The following is a 20,357-nucleotide window of genomic DNA, read 5'->3' as shown; positions in this document are numbered from 1 at the left end:
AAATATTTGTAAAACTGAGATCTTTGAGATGAACCTACCTTATATACTACCATTTCTTTGAAGTTAAAGACAAATTAAAAATAGGAATCAGACAGCAATGTGCAGACCTTGCAGAGGTACACAACAACCTTACCCTCCTGTACCCCTGTGCCTTTCTCTCATTTTTGCTTGCAGTAGCAAAACCAGCCTAAACCACAATATTCAAGCGGAATAGCACTAGCAAAATAAAACAAAGCCCATCTCTCACGTCATACCATGCTGTTCTTTTGCAAACCGAACTTTATGACACATAAAGGAAAACAATGCAATGTGCTGAATCAATGTTACTCCAAACACTGGAGTAACTGAGCAGAGAAAGAGATACCCACAGTTGGTTTGAAGATAGATATATATAGAGAGAGAGAGAAAGAGAGATAGATATATAGATATATACAGAGAGAGAGAGAGATTGTAGGCAATTCTCAAATCTCTTCCCTAGCCCCCGACTAGTCAGTTTGCACCCCCCTGAGATCACTCGCCAAAGTAACAGCTCTGAGGATAAGGATCAGGCCTTAATGTTACCCAGAGAAAGATAGAGTTCCTTTCACCCTTTCATTCAAGTCCTGGAAATTCAAAGACTAAAGTTAAATCCGGCCATAAAGTTTATTGCTGAGTAATCACACTCTAGTGAGAACAGTCCACTTAAATAAAAAGAATGTTGAAGTAAACATGCAGCTGGGGCCTACCCCACAATGGCAGCCAGCAATATAAGGCAAAAAGAGAGAGAGCAGAGCTAGGGGGATATTTACAATCTTCAATAAACCAAGCCCGTATTTCATAATTTGCAGCACTCTAATGACCTGTAGTCTCTTGTATTAATGCTACAAGTTACAGTCAATTGGTTTGCTTTAAAAAAAAGTCACAGGGACATGTATATGTATACACACGTACACACCCTTTGTATATGTAACTACACCAATATTAGACACGTATATGCATTTGCACGGCTTTACACAGACATATAGACCGATAGGTACATGCAAGCACACATGCATGTAATTTAAATATATTTATACAATTGTATATAGGGTCAGGAAAAAGTTACAGCAATGTTATAAATGCGCATCCATAAAACACAGTACGCACTCATAGATGGACATAGACATGTAGTTAAAGCTTTCTGCACAACCCAATGCAGAAAATATGTATCTAAGCACTCCAGTACAGTCTGTGCCATTTTAATACTATCTCTGATGTGCAACATATTTCACCAATCCAAGGATTATTACCATATCATCACGCCTCCAACTCTATCATGCCTGCATAAGATACAGCCCAGATAATATCAAGCCCCATCTATTTTGTTTCCCCCTTTTTTTAATCGCCTTCAGTAACTACTCTTTGCTAAACAAAACCTCTCCAAACTTGGAGAGTCTATCGGAGCAAAGGAAGTAATTATCTTCTGTGGTAGTCAAAGTGATTAAAGCTAGGCCCCAAAATCCATCTCTGCCAAAGTCGCTTATTGTGGTTTACTTTGATTTGATCGTTAAAATAGAGAGCTAGCTGCTGCGAGTGAAGGGATTGGGGGGGGGGGGGAATTTGCAGGCAACCTGGATCATTAGTGGTTGATCCTGCCTCTCTGGCTCGGTGGGACCATCCTGAAAAGCTCCAGGCAGAAAGGAAGGGAAAGAGAAAGAGAAAGAAAGAGAGGCGAGAGGCAGCGAGAACGAGCGGGAGCCTCGGCTTCCTCACTGTACAAATAAACTTTAAGGAACTTGTGCACAAAACTTACCTTTGACTTGCAAGGAGCCATTTTTCATATAGTACTGAGAACTTGTGGTTTGGATACTTCTGTCCCTAAACCTGACAATTTGAATGGCCAGGAGGCACACGTAGCCTGCAAAAGAGTCAAATGAAGTCCAGCGTCAGTGAGATTATATGTTATGTGGTATATAATGTTGGATGTCAACTCCCCAAAACCATAAAACTTACTTTAATGGCACCACGTGACTTTTTATAGCCAGTGAGCCTATCTGTCTGTGCTATGGATGATTTTACGATCTAATTCATAGACAAAACCCTATTCATTTGGCACCCAAATGTCATATAGCCGGAACTGGGGCTTATAAAGTTTACTGTTTTATAACTTTTAAGGGAAGGCATCAATGTAACCAGTCAGTAAATGTGCAAATCTTTAGTTGCTCTTAGAAGCTCAGAAGAGTTAACCATTCAAGCTCTGATGGGGTAAGTAACATTACGTTTATAGCAAACTAATTGTAGCAAAGAAAATCAAAAATCTTTAAAGGGTGAAGAGTGGGAATGTGGCTAGAGAGGGTTACTGATAGACGCAGAGGGCTCAGACGTGGCTGTCCTGCAAATATACTTAATGAAACCACAGGAGAAATTCTAGAGCGATGCAAACACGCCTTGGCATTAGCAGTGTTTTAACAAAGCACATGTTTTCTGGTTTGGTTTTTTTTTTTTTTCTTAACCATCAGCAAACAGCTAACAGTTGATTCACTCACAAAGAGTGTTGATTGTGGTCCTGCGATGCAGCTTTCCACCTAGGGAGAAACCAGTAAGGAAGAACTTACGGTCAAACTTTCAATTAAAAATACTGGTAGCGGACAATTGCAGCATCCACCATCTGCAACGTGCAGCAGGAGCCAGGTAAAATATTATTACAAACTCTGCACGGGCTATTTTTTTTTTTTCAGAGGCAAATCTGGAAGCACAACTTCTTGCTTTGCACAAACCAGATCACGAAAACTTTACAATAGAAAGTTTATTTTTTTGTTGATTTCCAGTCAGGTTTTTTTAAAAACAAATAATAATAATAATAATAAAAAAAAAGCTGATCACAGTTTGCTCAAACAGCCAGACTTTGACTATAATTGTAACTTTGTTCACAAAAAACATACATCACAGAAGCTGCGCTTAATAAGAGCCACTTCTAAGAGTTCGTGCAAAGAGTCATATACAAAGGCACAGCAAGGACATACTGCTTGGAATCACAGTTTTCGTCACAGATTCACTATTCACTACACGCAGGACAAATTCAGTTGATTTCATCATTTCACCTCTACAACAGCATTAATTACACAGGAATTATATAGGTAGTTTGAATAAAAATATTTTTAACAGCTTGGAGCTATACAGACATTAACACTTGACCACACATGCACAGTTAAGCAGGTTGAGTGCAACACATAACATTTGTACTAAACCGGGGGAGGGTTTCTTTCTCTCTCTCCTTTTTTTTTTTTTTAACTTCTCTTTTTTTTCCTTTTTGTTCTTTTTTGTTCAGTTTTGTTTTGTTTTAACAGTTACTTCAAGTAACACAGCTCGCTTCATATAAATAAGTTAAAACATCTATTATTTTTTTCAAGACAAAGCCATTCAAGACAAAGAAATGTACGATAAAAGCAGATCTACTTATACACGCGAGAGAATGGTAATAAACAGGCTCATGATTAAAAGATGAATAAGGGCGACAAGAACAGGGTTTCTTCACAGAAGTAACACAAGGAAGTTTTAGAAAGTCAACTTAGTACTGACATGAGACGACGCAGGGTCAGCTAATACTGCTCAGTACTTTTAATTGATCAAACGCTTAGGGACGGAATGCCCCTCCTGCAGCTGCCATGCTCATACTTTTCAGCTTATTATCCTTTTTCCATTTCATTCTCCTGTTTTGGAACCAGATCTTTATTTGTCTCTCTGAGAGGCAAAGAGCATGTGCTATTTCAATCCTTCTTCTGCGGGTCAGGTATCTATTGAAGTGAAATTCCTTTTCGAGCTCCAAGGTCTGATAGCGGGTGTAAGCAGTCCGAGCTCTTTTCCCTTCTGGTCCCCCTATGTTGTCTGGAAGAGAAAAGTACATGATTTAGATTCTCAGCAGCCACTCGGAGCCTTCGTGTCTCATTGCAGCTACCAGCGACCAGGACCGTTATTCTCAGTCCTGCTTGGTTTTGTTTCTGCTTTGGATAAACGCTCAACAAGTTTCCCCCTCCAGCCCCTCTAAGGAAAGGCTTGGGGGAGGGGGATTTGGTAGTCTCGGTAAGTTTTCGCTTGGATTTGTGGTTCGATTTTTTAAAATTGAATTTTTTCCTTCCCCCTCCCCCCCAGAAGGTTAATTCCCCCCACGTCTCCCCCAGATAAGCTGCTTTGGAAGATGTCTCTGCTGCTAGCTGGGTTTTCAGAGCTGGGAGAGCAAAGCTTTCAGCCCTTTCCCACGGCTGAGCTGGGGAAGGCTCTGGGAGGCAGCGAACTCCCGGCCGCTCTCCCAGCAGCGAGAGCAGGGCAGGTACCCGGGGCTGAAAGTTGCCTCACTTCCCCGCGCCCCTCAAGCCCTCTCCCCCGAGTTTGGGGCGACTCGCCCTTCCCCCAGCCCCCCCGGCTTCCCAGCATTGAAAACTGCCCTTCTCGCCCTCTTCTATTCTCTATTTAATATGTCTCAGCAAAATAAATGGGGTCAGCCGCGCTGTTCCCTCTGGAAGATCCCCCATCCAGAGGAGAGCCGGGAGCAGCCTTTGCTCCCGATCCCCCTTCGGCAAGGCGCCTTCTGCTCCCCCGCCGGCGCTGGGAGCCAGACGGGTTGTGGGTTTGGGGCCGGGAGGTTTTTTTCCTTTCGGGGGGACTCGCCCAGAGAAGGGAGCGTGCTTCCCTGCGAGCAGAGTTGTGGCGTGTGCGGAGACTGCCCGCTCTCACGCCCTCCTCTCCCTCTCTCCCCGACCTTGCTCGGCGCAGCCACCCGGTTTACATTAAATCCTCCTTTTCCTCCAGAGAAATAAAGAAAGAACAGGGTATTTGCTTTACCATGACTTATGTGCAGTTTTCGCATCCAAGGGTAGATCTGGGGCTGTGAAGGCTGGGCTGTGCTTTGGTCGGTCGGGGCACTTGCCTGCTCGCTGCTTGCTGGAGTGTCTTCTTCAGTCCCAGACGAGGTGCCAACCCCGTCTCTGCTGATGTGCGTGTTGCTGCTGGAATTGGACGAAGTGCTGGTGGAGTTGGCGAGGGAGTTTTTCACCCCGTGGTGACTCTCGCTGACAGGCGAACCGGCCACGGCGGTGCAGGGCAGAGGGTCAGGGGGAGGCGAGTGAGAAGACGTCGCGGGCTGGTTGTACCTGGGCTCTGTCGAGGCAGAGGTGGTGTTGGCCGGGTAACTGCGGGGTCTCTCATTGGCACCAAAGTGGGTGGAAGCAGAGCGCCCGACGCTGAGGTCCATGCCATTGTAGCCGTATCCGTACCTGCCGGAGTGCATGCTGGCGGAGTCCCTGTATTGCTCGCTCACCGAGCTGTGATCTCCATAATTATGTAACTGGTAGTCCGGGCCATTTGGATAGCGACCGCAAAATGAGTTTACAAAATAAGAGCTCATTTGTTTTTTGATATGTGTGCTTGATTTGTGGCTCTTGGTCGTTTTGTGCGTCTATAGCACCCTTGCACAATTTATGATGAATTATGGAAATGACTGGGACATGTACTTGGTTCCCTCCTACGTAGGCACCCAAATATGGGGTACGGCTTCACATCACGTGCTTTTGTTGTCCAGTCGTAAATCCTGCCTGATGACCTCTAGAGGTAAACTCGTGCACTGGTGGGGGAGCTGGGAGGGCGCGGGCGGCCCGGGGCGCGCCGCCCGTGCGCGCCGCCGCCGCCGCCGCCCGCCCGTCCGCCGGCCTCCAGCGCCACCCGCTGGCGGCGCGGGGGATGGCGGCGGCTCCGCGGGGTCGGCCCGGGGTGACGGCCCCCGACGGCGGCGCGGAGCAGAGCGGAGAGGCGCGGAGCGGAGCGGGCCGCGCCGCCACCGCGCCCGGCGCCGCCGCCGCCACCAGCGGCATCGGCAACCGGCGGCGGGGCCGCGGGGCCGGCGGGAATTGCTCCTCCGACCCGCCCGCCGGAGAGCTCGGAGTGGAGAGAGCTTTGTGCTTGCCTTCTCCTCCGTGCGCGGCTTATTTACACCAGTTCACAAAGCCTATAGGATCCGTCCTCGGGAGCTGACAACGCTTATGTCTCTTCTACATATATAGGTATATATATAATTTCCCCTCCCCAATTACTCCCGTGCCGGAGCTTTAGAGAGGCAGCGGGGTCCTGCCGATATGAAATGGCAGGTACCTATGAAAGATAAATATCGCGCAGCGTTTTTCCAGCTAGGGAGTAAAATTCCAAGCGACTTTACGGCCGCTGTTATTTTATCGCCTCTCGAAAGGAAAATAACTCTCTAAATGCGGCGGTAGCCATTGTGCATTGGCGTTCTTCAGGTCTGGCTTTTTATATATTTAGAGCAGTAGCCCAAACTGTGCTGCCTTCCAAACAAAAGAGCCTCGATGGCTATACAAGTGCATTTGGACACAGTTTCACACGCATACTCATGCACACGCAATATAATATAGAGAGATATAACGTATATATTAATCAATATTTTCGCTGAGCTTATTTTACTTTTACAGAAGTGGAAGCATTTTATGGCAGGTATTTTTCTACAGAGTATCAATTTATTTTTTCCAGTGCTAAGAAATGCGAATGTGCATTAAAATACCACAGAAGCGGAGAAAAATATCCTCCGAGTTAATAAGACTTTTTTTTAAAATAAATAAGAAAGAAAAGAAAAAGAAAGAAAGAAAGAAAGAAAGAAAGAAAGAAAGAAAGAAAGAAAGAAAGAAAGAAAGAAAGAAAGAAAGAAAGAAAGAAAGAAAGAAAGAAAGAAAGAAAGAAAGAAAGAAAGAAAGAAAGAAAGAAAGAAAGAAAGAAAGAAAGAAAGAAAGAAAGAAAGAAAGAAAGAAAGAAAGAAAGAAAGAAAGAAAGAAAGAAAGAAAGAAAGAAAGAAAGAAAGAAAGAAAGAAAAAGAAAGAAAAATATTTTTAAAACAAGGAAAAACAGATGGATCTAAGCCCACAAAGCCCCAATAAATGTAGTCCATAATTCAAAGCCCCTTCAGTGTAGAGCTGAGCTCACTGAAACCTCAATGTAAGCTCAACGGGAACCACAGAAATTTTCCCACTTCAAAACCTCTTCCCTCGCTTCCCCTGAAGTTTAACGCCGAGTTTTTGCTTTAATACTAGTAGTGCAGATTAAGCAGTTTAGGGGCATTTTAAAAAAATCTCCCTGCAATTCATCTTCAAGTTTATATACAGGGATTTATTTTTTTAAAAGGATTTTTCTTCCTTTTGCTATTTAAATATCTTATACATAACTAAAACTTTTTTCCCCCCTGTAGATCATAAACTCCCAAACACAGCATAACGAGATGGCCAGACTTAGTGGGAGCTAGCAAAACCATAAACCCGATATTTTCTAAAATCTCTTGTCTTTCTACAGTAAGAACATTTATAATTAAAAAAAAAAAATTCCCTTATCTTTCCTCGCACAAGCACACCGGGGGCACTCACCCACACATAGATGCTCACCTCAAATATTTAAAATTCTGGGCCAATTCTCTAGTAGTTTAGGCAATGCCATATGCTTTGGAAAGGTGATTATATACATACATGCCTGTAGCTCAAAAGCTAGGACTTCCACATATATTAAAGTAAGTCACAGATGATTGCAAATGTACATCTTTTAAACAAGCCTTTTGGGGATTAATAGACTGTGACAAACCTATAGGATTTCAGTAGCAGAAGGAACACAAGGTAAATAATAATAGTAGTAAGTGCTAAGGAAAGGCCTGGTAGCGTTTATTAAAAGTGGTTCTACTCCCCTGACTTTTCCTCTGTTTCTTCGCTGCTTGGCTGTGTGGAACTTATGAATTTGTTTTCCTTTTTCCATTTCATCCGCCTGTTTTGAAACCATATTTTAATCTGGCGTTCAGTAAGGCAGAGAGCGTTTGCAATCTCAATACGTCGTCTTCGGGTTAAGTATCTGTTAAAATGAAATTCCTTCTCTAACTCTAGCGTTTGGTATCTGGTGTAAGTTTGCCTCCCTCGTCTCCCATGTGTTCCATATACTGTACCTGTAGAAGTAAAGACAAAACGATCGCATTGGACAGGGCCCAGTGATTTCAGACCAGAAAGAACGATTAGTATATTCTGCCTCCTTTTGGAGGCACAATGACGGGGAGGGGGGGAAGCTGCTCTGGTTTCCTGGAGGGTTTTTTTCCCCCCCTCTTTTCTTTTTCTCCTGGCTGCCTAGCTGTAAATGCGGATGTGCAGCGTGCTTACGGTAGTGGGGTAAGTGGAATACAAAGAGGCTTTAAGGTAGACCTAGGGGAAGGGCAGTAGGTAGCACCCGTGTGAATCACTGAGCAGCGTCTGCTCCCTGCGCGTTGGCAGCCTGTGCGCGCACACACACACAGACTCACGCACACGTGTGCTACCCGGGAAGCCTCATGTCTCTGCGCCTATGTGTGTGCACGCACATGCGGGTGTGTTGAAACAAACACGCAGCCATTGCCACGGCTGTGACTACGGAGGGTCTCTAATTTAAGTATGATTATAGACATCAGCTAAAGATCATAGAAGAGCATTTTGCCATTTGCTCTAGAATTTATTGCTCTCGAATGCAAAGCAGCGTCAGGATGGTCTTGCTAAAAGTTTAACTTTCCAAAAAAAAGAAATGTGATCTCCCCTTCAGCAAACGTAAACTCGGGAGGATGGGAGAAGAGGGGAGTCATTAGCAAACGCTGGAAGTAAACGTCTTAATATGGGATTATAAAAAATACGTGCCACTCCAGTACAACCCTCCCAACCCACTCCCAGCCCCCAGCACCACTCCTGTACAGAATAGTTCAATTATGTGAAGTTTACTCTTAAATTCAGAAAAAAAAATCGCAATGCCATGGAAGTGCGCTCACGGCCTCAGAAACGTGCTCTCAATATCCAATACTCACAGGCTAATGAGCTGGGGGAGGGGGGCGAGGAGGAATGTGCCACAAATGCATTGGATCCTCAGTACAGAGGGCATATTCCTTGCATTTCTCTCTGACAATGAAGCAGCAGAGCAGAGGCTTTGGGGTGGCTTTAAGAGAGTGGTAAAACTGCTCTGCTCCTTTTTATCTCTTTTTTTTTTTTTTACCCTACTTCTAAGGATTCCCCAGTAACTTTCTCCAGTGAACCTACAAACTGGGATCTTAGCCACCGTTCCGAGGGTGCCAACGTGCCAGGTCTAAAATAACCTGAGAAGGTTTCATGTTACATGCTTCCCTGCAGGAACCATGTTTCTCCAGCAGTCTGGACTTTATCTAAGAACAAACAAACAAAATAGGAACAAAAAAGAAAAGAAAAGAAAAGAAAAGAAACTTTTCCTTTCCCTCCCTCCTGCCCCCCCTCCCGCCCTTGATTGCATCGAGATGCCTTACCAGCGCAGGAGTTCATCCGCTGCATCCAGGGGTAAACAGGGCTCGTGTACTTCCGGTCGGTACCTTCGTCATTTATAATTTTGGCTTGGCCGCCGCTGGATTTGTACTGTTGATCGGGAGAAAAGTGCAGGTAATCCCCGGGCCCTCTCTGTTTGCCACTGCCGGAGGGAGAGGCGCTACTAATGTCCTTGTCCGAATAAAAACAAGAGGCTCCGTACTCATAGGAAGCCCGATTGCAAGCAATGACGGTGTTGGACTGTTGGTAGAAACAGGGTGAGGTGTAAGTCTTGTCCTGCAGGCTGCTTGCCCCGTACGAAGCCGGAAAATGCCTGAGAGCATCATAGCCCGCCGGGTACAGGGGGATCTGGCCGAGGAAGGAGTCCTGGCCCCCGGGCAGGCTCCCCGGGAAAGTGGGATTCACGAAATAGGAACTCATTTGCTCTCCCCCTCTCTCGGACCGTGATTTGTTGTGTATTAGTACATCTGGCGATAACTATTAGGAGTCATCGAAGTGGTTTGTTTCTGGATGGCCGAGCGCCAAAAGCGACAGCAGAAAATAGGAGCAGCTGACGGCGGGGCGGCCAATGGGAGCGCGCGCGGCGCCCGCTCCCCCGGGGCCGCCGCCACCGCGCCGCCAACTTACCGGCAGCCCCGGCCCCGCCGCGCCGCCCCGCGCCGCCCCGCACCGCACCGCGCCGTGCCGCGGCCACCGGCCGCGCCCCCGGGGCGGCGCCGCCCCTCCGCGGGAAAAATAATTCAGTAGTAATAACAATAATAATAGCGATAATTCCCGGCAGCGCGGGCAGTGTGACAGCGGCTAATGGGGACCCACCCGCGGCCGCTGGAGGTGTGTGTAGGGGGTCTTCGCCCTTAAAAGTTGGAGGGCCCACGACGAGGCAGCCGCGCAGCCCCGCAGGGAGGGTGGGCGAACCGCCCGCGGGTCTCCGGCGGAGGGAAGGAGGAGGGAGAGAAGGAAGGAGACGGCGGTGGAGGATGCTGCGGAGGGAAACTTTGGAGTGCAGGGAGCACGTGAAAGGGGGAGCGGAGCGCCACGCAGCGTGGGGGGCGGAGGGGGGGCGGCCTCTCTCCAGTTTGCCATCGCGATGCCACAACCACATCCAAGAATTTTTAGGAGATTTTAAAACGTGTTTATTTATCCATTCAGTCGAAAACTGCCCCTCCGCTGAGGCTTCCCTTCGCAGCTCAGGGAGCCTGCCCCAGTGTCGAATCCAGTTTTTGTGAGAGAGGCTAACCCGTCCCGCATGGAAGAGGTCTCGTATTTTAATGAACACCATCATAATTAACGCGGAGGTCGTGGCGGTGCCCTTTTGGGGAGGGGGATTTTTGATTTGCACCAAGTGCCCGAGGAGGCCTCGAGAAGAGCTCGGCAGTCTCCCAGCGCCGCCCAGCAGCCCAGCTAAAGTTCTGCGTGTCTCTTCTTCCCAAGTCTACCCCTGCTTCAGCCAGAGCTGAGCCGAGGGAATCAAACACTCAAAATAAAAAATGAGCCAGTAGGACTATTCCTAATTAATATAGCCCTACTAATGAATCAGCAGAAGCCAATCGGTTTGGTTGTTGCTCCGAATAATTTGATTAAAAGCGAATGTGTACCCTTAAGAGGAGAAAAACAATACACGAAACAAACATTTCCACCTTCATTTTTCAATATGGCAGTTACCCCATAGCGGAAATATAATTCTTGGCCCAGGGCTCGGACAGTAACAGTGCTGATGAAATTCGCTGATGCGCATTTAATTCAGCCATAACCGCGCAGTTCCTGGAGATAACATGAGGTTGTTCATTCCAAGCTGTGTTTACTCATAATCCGTGCCCATTACAACAGATTGAATAGCCTAATTTTAAACGCGCTCTGTCACGGAAAGTGACATTCGTACGAGCCCCGTTTCCTAAAGCAGCTTTCAAAAGAGTTTTGTTTTTGTTGGGAGACTATTTGTCTCATTTCCGGGGGCAGATTACGATACCTATAAAACAGTAGTGAGCTAAAACATCGCTCCACAATCGTTTGTATTGTTTGCAGTCTCAGCTGGACTTTCACATTCAGATGTTGATTGCCTCCAATTTTTTTTAAACTTCCTTAACCTCTTGAGCCCAGCCAATCCATAAACACACCTGGTAGAATTACAGCTCACTAGCTGCATGCTTTGAGAGGTCATTTCAGAAACATGTATTTCCTGAAAAACAGATTTTTCCAGAGGAAAAAAAAAGGTTTTTTACTCAGTGACAATAGAGTCTAAAAAGGAGGAAACACCAGCCATCAAGCACATACAACACGGCAAATACGAAGAGGTTTTTAAAAGAGCAGATTTTCGCCAACTCAGGTCAGAACGAAAAAGCACCATGAAAAAAAAACACTCAGGACAACCAAAACCCACTGGCCTTACTTCTAAAAAGTTGTGGCCAGACGGTTTTCTATTTAAATCCATCATACAGACCAAAACAGAATTTAAAATAAAAAAATCGCTCCAGGCTTAGTTGTATTTACATTTTATAGCATCGGTTACAGACTGTTTCCCCCCCCCCTGTTTCTTTTTGTTTCTTTCCCGTTTTTCAAGTTATTGCTTGCGTCCAAACCAAGTTGCGAAAGCCCCACTGCAGGCAGCGAAAATATTTCTCCGTCGGTCCCATAATATGAAAATGCATGAAATCTGCACGTTTGCCTGACTGAGTCGTGTTAGAGTAGTTACAGTGACAGCTAAACCGTCTGCACTGCAATCTCCGCTTCAGTCACATTCAAGCGTCCTTTCCGCTCCTCCCCCTACCCCCAGAAAACCCCGAATTACAATAATCTGCTACCCCCCAGGTCTGCCGAGGAAATGTCCTGCCCAAACACATTTCGCAGCGATTTCCCCTCACCGTTCCCGCCCGCATTCTAGAAAGCAGAAAGCAAGCCAGCAACTGCATTTTGACAACGCAACAAAGTCACACTTCGCGACATCCGTGTATTTCATCCCCCTTTTATTTGTTTTCGTAATTCCCCGCACCCCCGTCACCTTCTTCACAAAACACTTCGCCTTCCTCCTCCCGCCGAAAACCCGGCCGCGACCCCAGCCACTCTTGGATACAGGTGCGGGGGTAGTTACCCTCTTAAGCTTAAAAGCCTCTTTCTCCTCGTATATAAAATCACTTTCAGATCATTCTCGTGCTCGCCAGCGTCATCAAAACCAACCTTTAACTAATAGCTCCTAATCCAAACAGTTTGGGCAAGGCGGACCGTTGTTTAGAGTGGCGGGGTACAAGGAGACTGGCCGGGGGGACGCGGGCGGGTCCTCCCCAGCCGGCTCCCACCGTGATAACTTGCAGTTGACACACACCGAGGTACAAGCGGAGGGTGAGTGGGCAGAGCCGGTCCTGCCAGAATATCTTGCCCGGGGGCAAGCTCCGATGCTCCCGTAGAAAAAGGTAGGCCCAGGGTTTTTTTCTTTTTTTTTTTTTTCCCCTCTTGGTCTTTTATTTGGGCTCCCCCGAGCAGCGCAGGCTGCCAGCGCTGCCCTTCCCAGGGGCTGCGGGGGCCGCTCCGCTCCGCGCCCGCCTCCGCCATCCCGCCACGCCGTGGCAGCACTGAGCACCCGCGGCCCCGCAATAAATAATCCGGCGCTCACTGCAGCTCCAGTCCGGCGGATACCGCAATGCAATGCAAATGCAGTGCTTTATCAGACCGGCGGCACAGGCAGAGCCGGGGCCGTCGCTTAAAGGCCTCCGAGCTTCTCCTTCGCCGTGAGGAGACGGGAGCGGAGCCGGGCGGCAGCGGCGGGGGGTCCCGGGGCGCCGTCCCCGGGTCCCCGCTTCCCCCCGCCGGCACACACCGCGGGGCACCGGCCCGCCGCCTGCCGCTCCCCCGCCCCAGCGCCGCACCGTAACAGTCACAACAAGGAGAGGAAGGGGGGGGAAGCTCCGTCTCCGGCGCTGAAATGGGTTTAGCTGCCGCGAAGCCCGCTCCGCGCAGCCGAGGCGCGCAAGCCGCCCGCGCCGGGAAGCGCCGGGAAGGGACCCACGGCGGGCCACGAAATTTATGCAGGCAGCGCTTGATCTGATAAAGAAAATCTAAGACACAATCGCGCTGTTTCCTCCCGTCTAGAAATAACCTTCCTCCTGGACATGGCAGAGAAGCCAGGAGACATTGTGTTTACTGATTTGGTTGGTTTTGTTTTGTTGGTTTTTTTTTTTTTATTTCTGAAATAGTAAAAAATAAACAATATCTAAAGTTCAGCTACCGCAAATGAAATTTAAGTTAATAATTTGATGCTGCGAATTAATTAAAAATGTTTGGGGATATTAATATTTTTTTCCTCCTGATAGGAAAACCCCCCCTTCACTGATGCTGTAAACAGAATTATTGCAAAATAACCTGAACATCACAACAAACCTCCTGGCTAATGCAAACAGAAATCAACTTCATGAAAAAAAATCCACAGCTTCCTTGCTAAATCATATAAAATAGACATTTTATTAAGAAATATTTTTGCATGCACTGGTTAAGTCAAAATCAACTGAGCTGCAGCCACCTCTATTTTTGGCCGGTAACATTTCCATTTGGTTTAATTACACATGTCTAATATTTAAACGTATTAAACCATTTTCCCCTGCTTACAGTAGTGTCATATACATTTCTCACCTTTTAGGTTCTGGCTCACAGGAGCCCCTGCGACTTTGACAGCTGTCGCTTTGGCTGCACAGGAGACGAATCGCCCTCCTTTTGGTGCCAGAAGAAGCAGGAAATTAGCCAGGTTGCAAGTTGAAAATCTGCCACGCCAGTGCTTTGAATCCAATATGCCACACCTTCCAGCGGGGGAACTGGAAATTGCCATCCCGGATCTGTGTTCTAGGCGGCTGCTTATGCCGAACCTCCGCACACTTTGTTCACTATTGCCTTACAAAGAACAAATGAAATGGGGATTGAAAGCCAGAGAGATCCGAAGCAGGACAGAGCTCAGCAAAAGAATGCGGCTCTATTCTCGCAAGGGAAATTATAAAAAAGTTCATGTTCACGGTTACCATCCACATGACCGACAACGACCAATGGAAAAACCGAACAACTCATAAAGTTGTATTGCAAAGTTGTAAATTTTCATAAACAACAACGGATTTATGGCCTTTTCCTCATCACTAAGAAGAGGCAGGTCTTAGAGAGGCGCCATCTTACCGAAGAGGCAGCCCTAGAGTTTTTTAAAAGACCTGGACTTTGTACTAATTTTATTAAAATTACAATTAGTACATTGACCAGGAACGGAGTGTAGTAGAAAAAGGGAACTTCAGCGCAAATGATGCTCTGTTTCTACCTGTATTTATCCAGCCGAATAAAGGGAGTTTTCGGGCTAGATTTTTAATTTTTAAATTTTTTTTAATATTGAAAATATTAGATCTCATTGACATTACGTGATATCTAAAGCAGGGGGATTTTCCCCCATTTTCTTGCCACCGTGATGCCCTCCGTCCCCCGAAAGCCGCACGAACAAACAACACACATACCCGACCAGATCATTTACACTTGGAAGTTTTGCATTGCACTTTCTGTTCATTACAAAATATTATTTCACCGTATGCGATTTCGGCTTGATCGCCGATCGCCTGGGCTGGGGTTATGACTGCAAGAGGACACGGGAACACGGTAGAAGGAAGCCCTCCCATAAAGAAGGCTTTCCGCTTTATTAATCAGCTGCGCTAGGGAAAAAAAATAGAGAAATGGACTAATTTGTGTCAATTCATCACCTTGGATTTTTTCCCCCTCCTGATTATCGAGGGGGGGGGGGAAGGAAGGTTTAGATGGCCTAATTTCTTTATTTGTCTGTGTAAGTAATTTTTTTAAGCTTCCTTCGAACTGGTTCCTTAATAAAGAAATACAATTCATTGTCAACAAGCATATTTATTTTCTGTGTAACATAAAACACATTTATCGTGGGAGATAATTGAACACGGTATCACTTCCAAAGAGAGTTCACAGACATTTTTTTTCCCACTTCCAATACTTACACGGCATATCCAAATGTTCACAACGAACACATTGAAACACATTGTAACATACAATTTTTGAATAAACTTTAGCCAAACCTTCAAGACGGATTTATACAGAGTTCTTAACAATACATCATGCTACAAAGTTTCCAAATTACATACTTTCCAATTTATGACATGATCTTACAAATGAGCTCCAAGACGAATATAAATGACAAAAAAAAAATACAATATCTGCTATTTTAAGAAAATTCACGGTATTACATATTAACATATTTGGATAATCAGGACTAATATTTTGTGGGGGTTTTCTTAAGGTGATTTTTAAAGGTTCAAAGAACACTTTCCGCTATATTAAGATCAACCCAGAATAAGAAAATGGCCTTTAGCAGAGGCAGCCGAAGGTAGAAACCAACGGGAGATATTAAACCGCTTTGTACAATATTGGTGTGTGTTTGCTTCCTCACTCGGAATAGTAAAGAATCGAGAACAAAGATATATTGCAGCATATGGTTTTCATTTATAATTGCTTAGGAATAAATATATTATTTTAAATTTAAATATAATCAGACTTTTCGGTACCAAATTCTATACCAAAGCTATTGATGCGTGCTTTTCGAATGACTACACTTACATTTCTAAAAGCATTTTGCGATTCACATTAGTAATCTTGTAACATCCTTTTGACTACTAAAATACAGTATACTTTCGAAGATAGGTAGGCAGAGCAAGATATATAGGTAGGTAGTCTGGAAAATAGGTAGTACAAATAATTGCTGTAGATTGTAGTGGTTTGTGGAACATTTCCCCCCCACACACACACTTGCTGTTTATCTTTTGTAAATGTAGCTGTTAGTTATGATACTTTCCTAACAACAATTAAAAAAAAAAGAGAAAACAAAAAGAGAAGTGCAGAGCTACTTATTCAAAATTAGGTAGTTTTTCTTAATGTGAGCCTAATGCACTTTTCCCCTTACACATGACTGAGACTATTGAATCAGGTAGTTACTTCGGAAGGTCACGGTTTGCTATCTGTGCAAGTAGCAGTTCTCCCACTGAAATGTCCCCTGGAGACACCCACCCAGTTTTGGGTAAATGAAGAAAAAAAACAAAAAACAAAAACCACGAAACAACTAAACCCAAATGATTGTAGGATGCTCTTAGGGTATACTACCAAAAGGTTCGGCACAGGGTAGGTTTGGGGAGTACGGGAGAACAGAGAGGAGGCTGGAAAGCCATCCCAAGAAATGTTTTCATGTTTGCAAATGCTCGCTTGCAATATGATTATTAAAGGGAACTGATTTTTTTTTTTTTTAATAAAAACACTGAGTCTCTCTTTTTTTTTTTCCTTAAAAGGGAACTTTTCCAAATGTCATGTGCATACACTATTCTAAGAGATCACTTCCTCGAGTGGGACTCCTTAGTCCTCCTCCTCTTCGTCTTCTTCCACTTTCTCGACAGAAGCTGCTGCTGACGTGGGCTCATTGGGAGCCGGGGCACTGGAGCTCTCCTCCTTGTGCTCCTTCTTCCACTTCATCCTCCGGTTTTGGAACCAGATTTTGATCTGCCTCTCTGTCAGGCAGAGGGCATGGGCGATCTCTATCCTTCGCCGCCGAGTCAGATAACGATTGAAGTGGAATTCCTTCTCCAGCTCCAGGGTCTGGTAGCGGGTGTAGGTCTGGCGCCCTCGCTTCCTATCGGGACCTGAAAACAGGCACACATGCGTCCAGGAGTTAGACAAGAAGAAAGGTGGAAAGTCTTCTATTTTTATTTTTCTTGTTATTGTTTTTAATAAATAAATAAATAAACAAAAAGCGGCCGAGCCAGAGTGAACGATCACCCTCTGACTTCGACCTGCCCCCCCACTTTGCCCTAACAAAGACATTTCAGCCACACGACCTGCCCTGCTCAGGCAGGGCAAAAAAGAAGTTGCTCGAGACCCAGAAAAAGTGGAGAGAAAGCATTCAGGAGTGGAGGTGGGGGAGGAAATTGCTTTTGGGAGGAGGAACTTTCCCCCCAGGCGATGTATTTCTCTAAAACCTTCCAGACTTTCACGTTTCGCAAGGGGAAATAAAAAGTTGGAAGGCTGGGCTGTATTTATTTTATTTTAATGTCGGGGGCTGCCCCCACCCCTCCTGGATCGTAAACAATACATCGCATTTAGTTCCAGAAGAGAGCTCTCCTTTTTCACACACACACTCGTACCCTAACACGCACACACACCCACCCCCCCTTTTCCTGTTTAGTACATTTCTATAGATCCTTATCTCCGTGGAAAGGGCAGGGGGGACGAGAGTGGCACGTCTCGGCAACGGGGGCTGGCAAAGCCCTCAACAGCCCGTCCCCTAGTCCTAAACGCCCCTGTCCCCTCCGCCTTCTCCAGCGAGCGGGATTTTTTTTCCCAACTTCGACAAGAGGGCAGGGGAGACGCTTACCCGTGGGGGCTCTGGGAGCCCGCAGACAACTCTCCGCTTTTCCATAGCAAACAGCGCAAATCAACTCAATGCTAAAATTCCATAGCAAATGGAGTTAAATAAATTTACGAGGCTAGAACCCATTAATTGGGCAATAAAAAGTTTTATGATACTCATTTACATACAATGCCACGGGCTTTCTACGCAATGGCGCCTCGGCTATAATTAAAACCATAAAGGCTGTGCTGACAGTAATCCTGGCGACACGCTTTGCCTGGCTGCCACGGCTCCGAGCCCTCTCCGCTCGCCCCTACCTGAAGACCTCATCCAGGGGTATATCCGGAAATTAGGCTCAGCCTGGTTGTGCAGGTTGCTTTCCTCCGCTTTCTCACAGCTGGGTTTGGTTAGCTCATTGCAGAGGACGGGAATGTTCTGATCAAAAGAGGAACAATGCAGGTTGTAGGCATCAGAGCCCAGGCTGTATCCGGAAGAGAACGGGCTTTGATATATGGTACTGTTCACATTGTACAAGCCGGGCATGGAGGAGGCGAAGGCACCCGCGCCTGGTCCATAGCCGCTTCTCTGGGAGTTGCTTGCAAAGGAGCAAGAAGTAGGCTCCGCATTTTGGAAAAGAGAAGCCCCCGCCGTATATTTGCTAAAAAGCGCATTCACATAATACGAAGAGCTCATAATTTTGACCTGTGATTTGTTGTCCGGCAGGCTTCAGTGTCGGTTTTACGAGGTAGCGTGATATATGATAACATTACACCCCCAGATTTACACCAAACCCCATTTTCTTTTGGACTGAGCTGCCTGGGGCACGTGACGGGTCATATGACGCCGCCCGCCAATCCCCGCCCGCCTCACAGGTGGTGCCGGCCGGGGCCCGACGGTGCCCGGCCATGGACGGGCCGGGAATGCCGGGGATCCGCCGCCGCCGCGCCCGGCAGCGCCCTCCAGCCGCCGCCGCACCGGGATGAGCGGCTGGGGGGCGCTCGGCCCCCCAGGGGAACACGCACGCACCGTGCGGTCCTTCAGACGGACCGGCGGTACGTTGCGAAAAAAAAATAATTAAAAAAAAAGTATACATATATATATACTTATATATATGTACATATATAAAGGAGATGGCTTGTTTTATTCGTAAGGGAAAGAAGCAGGCGGTAACCCCGCAACGGGGCTTGGGAGGGCACTCCCCACCCCGATCCCGAGGGGCTGCCGAGCCTTGGTAATCAAGGCGCTCCCCAGCAGTCAGCCGAGGGAAAAAAAAATTCACAGTCACCATCCCCGTGGAAAGAAAAAAAAAACAAAAAACAAACAGCAAACCCCAAAACAAGCACCACCACCAAACCCACAAAAATACCCACACCAAACAAACAAACCTCCCCCCCCCCCAAAAAAAAAAAAAAGAGTATTTAACTTTCTGAACATCTCAAGAAGAAAAAGCAAAATAAACCAAAAACCCTGAAGTTGAAGAAATCGCCTACAAATGGCTTCAAATCACCGCCGCCTGTTTACTGTTCCTGTTTACCTTTCCACCCTACATACCTTGCAGTCCTGAGCGTGAGGCGGCAGCGGTACGCTCGGATGACGGCGAGCGTTGCTGCTTTTCTAAACACTGATCTCCCCAACAATGCGAATGGCTCTCCATTGAGGATGCTGCTTCGTGCCCTTCCTTTAAACGGATCGTAAAATGAGTTCCCTTCCCTCAGACAGGGAGTCCTGGTAAAGACAGCTTTTACTGCCTGCCTGTATTGCACATCATAAACTGGAAGGAGCACAATGGAATTGCCCCGGAAATTCTCCTTTCAATTATAGTTTGGTGCCCCGTGTACAAAGACTTTCTCACCAGTTAAAATTGTTCTTGGCGATATTTCGCACGGACCCTAAACTTTATGTCTTGTAAACGTGGGACACTCTCTCTCCCCATACACACCTCCAACACACACATGCACCGACACCCGCGCAGCCTTTGGGACTCTTTATGCGCGGTTATTACAGCCCCATGAATACAGGTTACTGTACAGAAGCAAGTAAACTCTTTAAAGCCAGATCCCTGAGATATTAGTGCTTCAGAGCATGCAAATGTGGCGGGTGTATGTAGATATTTGCGAAGTGTTATGTACGTGAAAATGCAGTTATTATTCGTAGGCGTCAGGGAGAAGCTGGCGAACGAGTCCCCTTTGGATATTTCTTCGAATTCACCAATATTAGACAATATCCCTGCGGTCGCAATCGTGATGTGGGAACACGTCGGCAGAAGAGGCTGCTGGAAAGGAATAAAGGCCCAAGTTAAACGAATGCGATGCAAACAAGACGACGACCAAGAAGATCAAAGAGACTGAAGTAGATGACATTAGACCAATAAATTGCTCCTCTGGTGACAACATACCAAGATACAAGAAGAAAGAAACAGCAAATATAACCACAGCAAATATAACCAATGTCTAGACTTAAATATGGATATCGTAGGACCGAATAGATTGTCTGTATAGCTGTATTTCGAGCACTCTCATTCTGTACAATTTGCATTTTCATATAATTTTCTTCGTGTATGTGTGTTTACCACCACCACCTTTTAAAATGTATTTGGCTTTCTTTTTTTTTTTTTTTTTTCCTGCCAACCCTTCAGATTTCTCAAAAAGTCTTTACTGAATAAACGCTAAGAGGACCCCTAGACATGGGTCCCCGCC

General features: G+C 46.2%; 3 protein-coding genes and 1 long non-coding RNA gene across 5 annotated transcripts; 1 reads left to right on the top strand and 3 right to left on the bottom strand.

The window, feature by feature from the left end:
- Positions 1-2,746: 2,746 nt before the first annotated feature.
- HOXA5 (homeobox A5) lies at positions 2,747-5,597 on the bottom strand. Its single transcript, XM_064674438.1, has 2 exons — positions 4,798-5,597; positions 2,747-3,843 (listed from the first exon to the last, which is right to left on the bottom strand). The coding sequence occupies exons 1-2, from the start codon at positions 5,357-5,359 to the stop codon at positions 3,593-3,595; spliced, it is 813 nt and encodes a 270-aa protein (XP_064530508.1). The 5' UTR covers positions 5,360-5,597; the 3' UTR covers positions 2,747-3,592.
- A 627-nt stretch (positions 5,598-6,224) lies between these two features.
- Positions 6,225-14,053, bottom strand: HOXA6 (homeobox A6). Of its 2 annotated transcripts, XM_064674463.1 has the most exons (3): positions 13,914-14,053; positions 9,281-9,536; positions 6,225-7,936 (listed from the first exon to the last, which is right to left on the bottom strand). In XM_064674463.1, the coding sequence occupies exons 2-3, from the start codon at positions 9,303-9,305 to the stop codon at positions 7,677-7,679; spliced, it is 285 nt and encodes a 94-aa protein (XP_064530533.1). In that variant the 5' UTR covers positions 9,306-9,536; positions 13,914-14,053; the 3' UTR covers positions 6,225-7,676. The 2 variants fall into 2 exon arrangements, with proteins under 2 accessions (XP_064530533.1, XP_064530522.1); XM_064674452.1 differs by lacking the exon at positions 13,914-14,053 and having other exon boundaries at positions 9,281-9,926.
- LOC135423831 (uncharacterized) lies at positions 12,092-16,564 on the top strand. Its single transcript, XR_010434977.1, has 2 exons — positions 12,092-12,700; positions 13,921-16,564. It is a non-coding gene; the product is annotated as an uncharacterized LOC135423831 (long non-coding RNA).
- On the bottom strand, positions 15,142-18,487 carry HOXA7 (homeobox A7). The gene is made up of 2 exons (XM_064674469.1): positions 17,979-18,487; positions 15,142-16,954 (listed from the first exon to the last, which is right to left on the bottom strand). The coding sequence occupies exons 1-2, from the start codon at positions 18,352-18,354 to the stop codon at positions 16,671-16,673; spliced, it is 660 nt and encodes a 219-aa protein (XP_064530539.1). The 5' UTR covers positions 18,355-18,487; the 3' UTR covers positions 15,142-16,670.
- Between the last annotated feature and the right edge of the window lie 1,870 nt (positions 18,488-20,357).

This window comes from Pseudopipra pipra, chromosome 1 (genome assembly GCF_036250125.1).
Source record: "Pseudopipra pipra isolate bDixPip1 chromosome 1, bDixPip1.hap1, whole genome shotgun sequence".
NCBI classification, from domain to species: domain Eukaryota; kingdom Metazoa; phylum Chordata; class Aves; order Passeriformes; family Pipridae; genus Pseudopipra; species Pseudopipra pipra.
This window is presented reverse-complemented; position numbering and strand designations above follow the sequence as displayed.

What these genes read in the sequence shown, in the direction of transcription:
- HOXA5 (XM_064674438.1), bottom strand. Translation starts at nt 5,359, where the DNA reads ATGAGCTCTTATTTTGTAAACTCATTTTGCGGTCGCTATCCAAATGGC. An exon ending in AAAACTGCACATAAGTCATG is followed by an intron (nt 3,844 to 4,797) that starts GTAAAGCAAATA and finishes TTTCTCTTCCAG; the next exon opens with ACAACATAGGGGGACCAGAA.
- HOXA7 (XM_064674469.1), bottom strand. Translation starts at nt 18,354, where the DNA reads ATGAGCTCTTCGTATTATGTGAATGCGCTTTTTAGCAAATATACGGCG. An exon ending in CCCCTGGATGAGGTCTTCAG is followed by an intron (nt 16,955 to 17,978) that starts GTAGGGGCGAGC and finishes GCCTGTTTTCAG; the next exon opens with GTCCCGATAGGAAGCGAGGG.
- HOXA6 (XM_064674452.1), bottom strand. Translation starts at nt 9,716, where the DNA reads ATGAGTTCCTATTTCGTGAATCCCACTTTCCCGGGGAGCCTGCCCGGG. An exon ending in GCGGATGAACTCCTGCGCTG is followed by an intron (nt 7,937 to 9,280) that starts GTAAGGCATCTC and finishes TTACTTCTACAG; the next exon opens with GTACAGTATATGGAACACAT.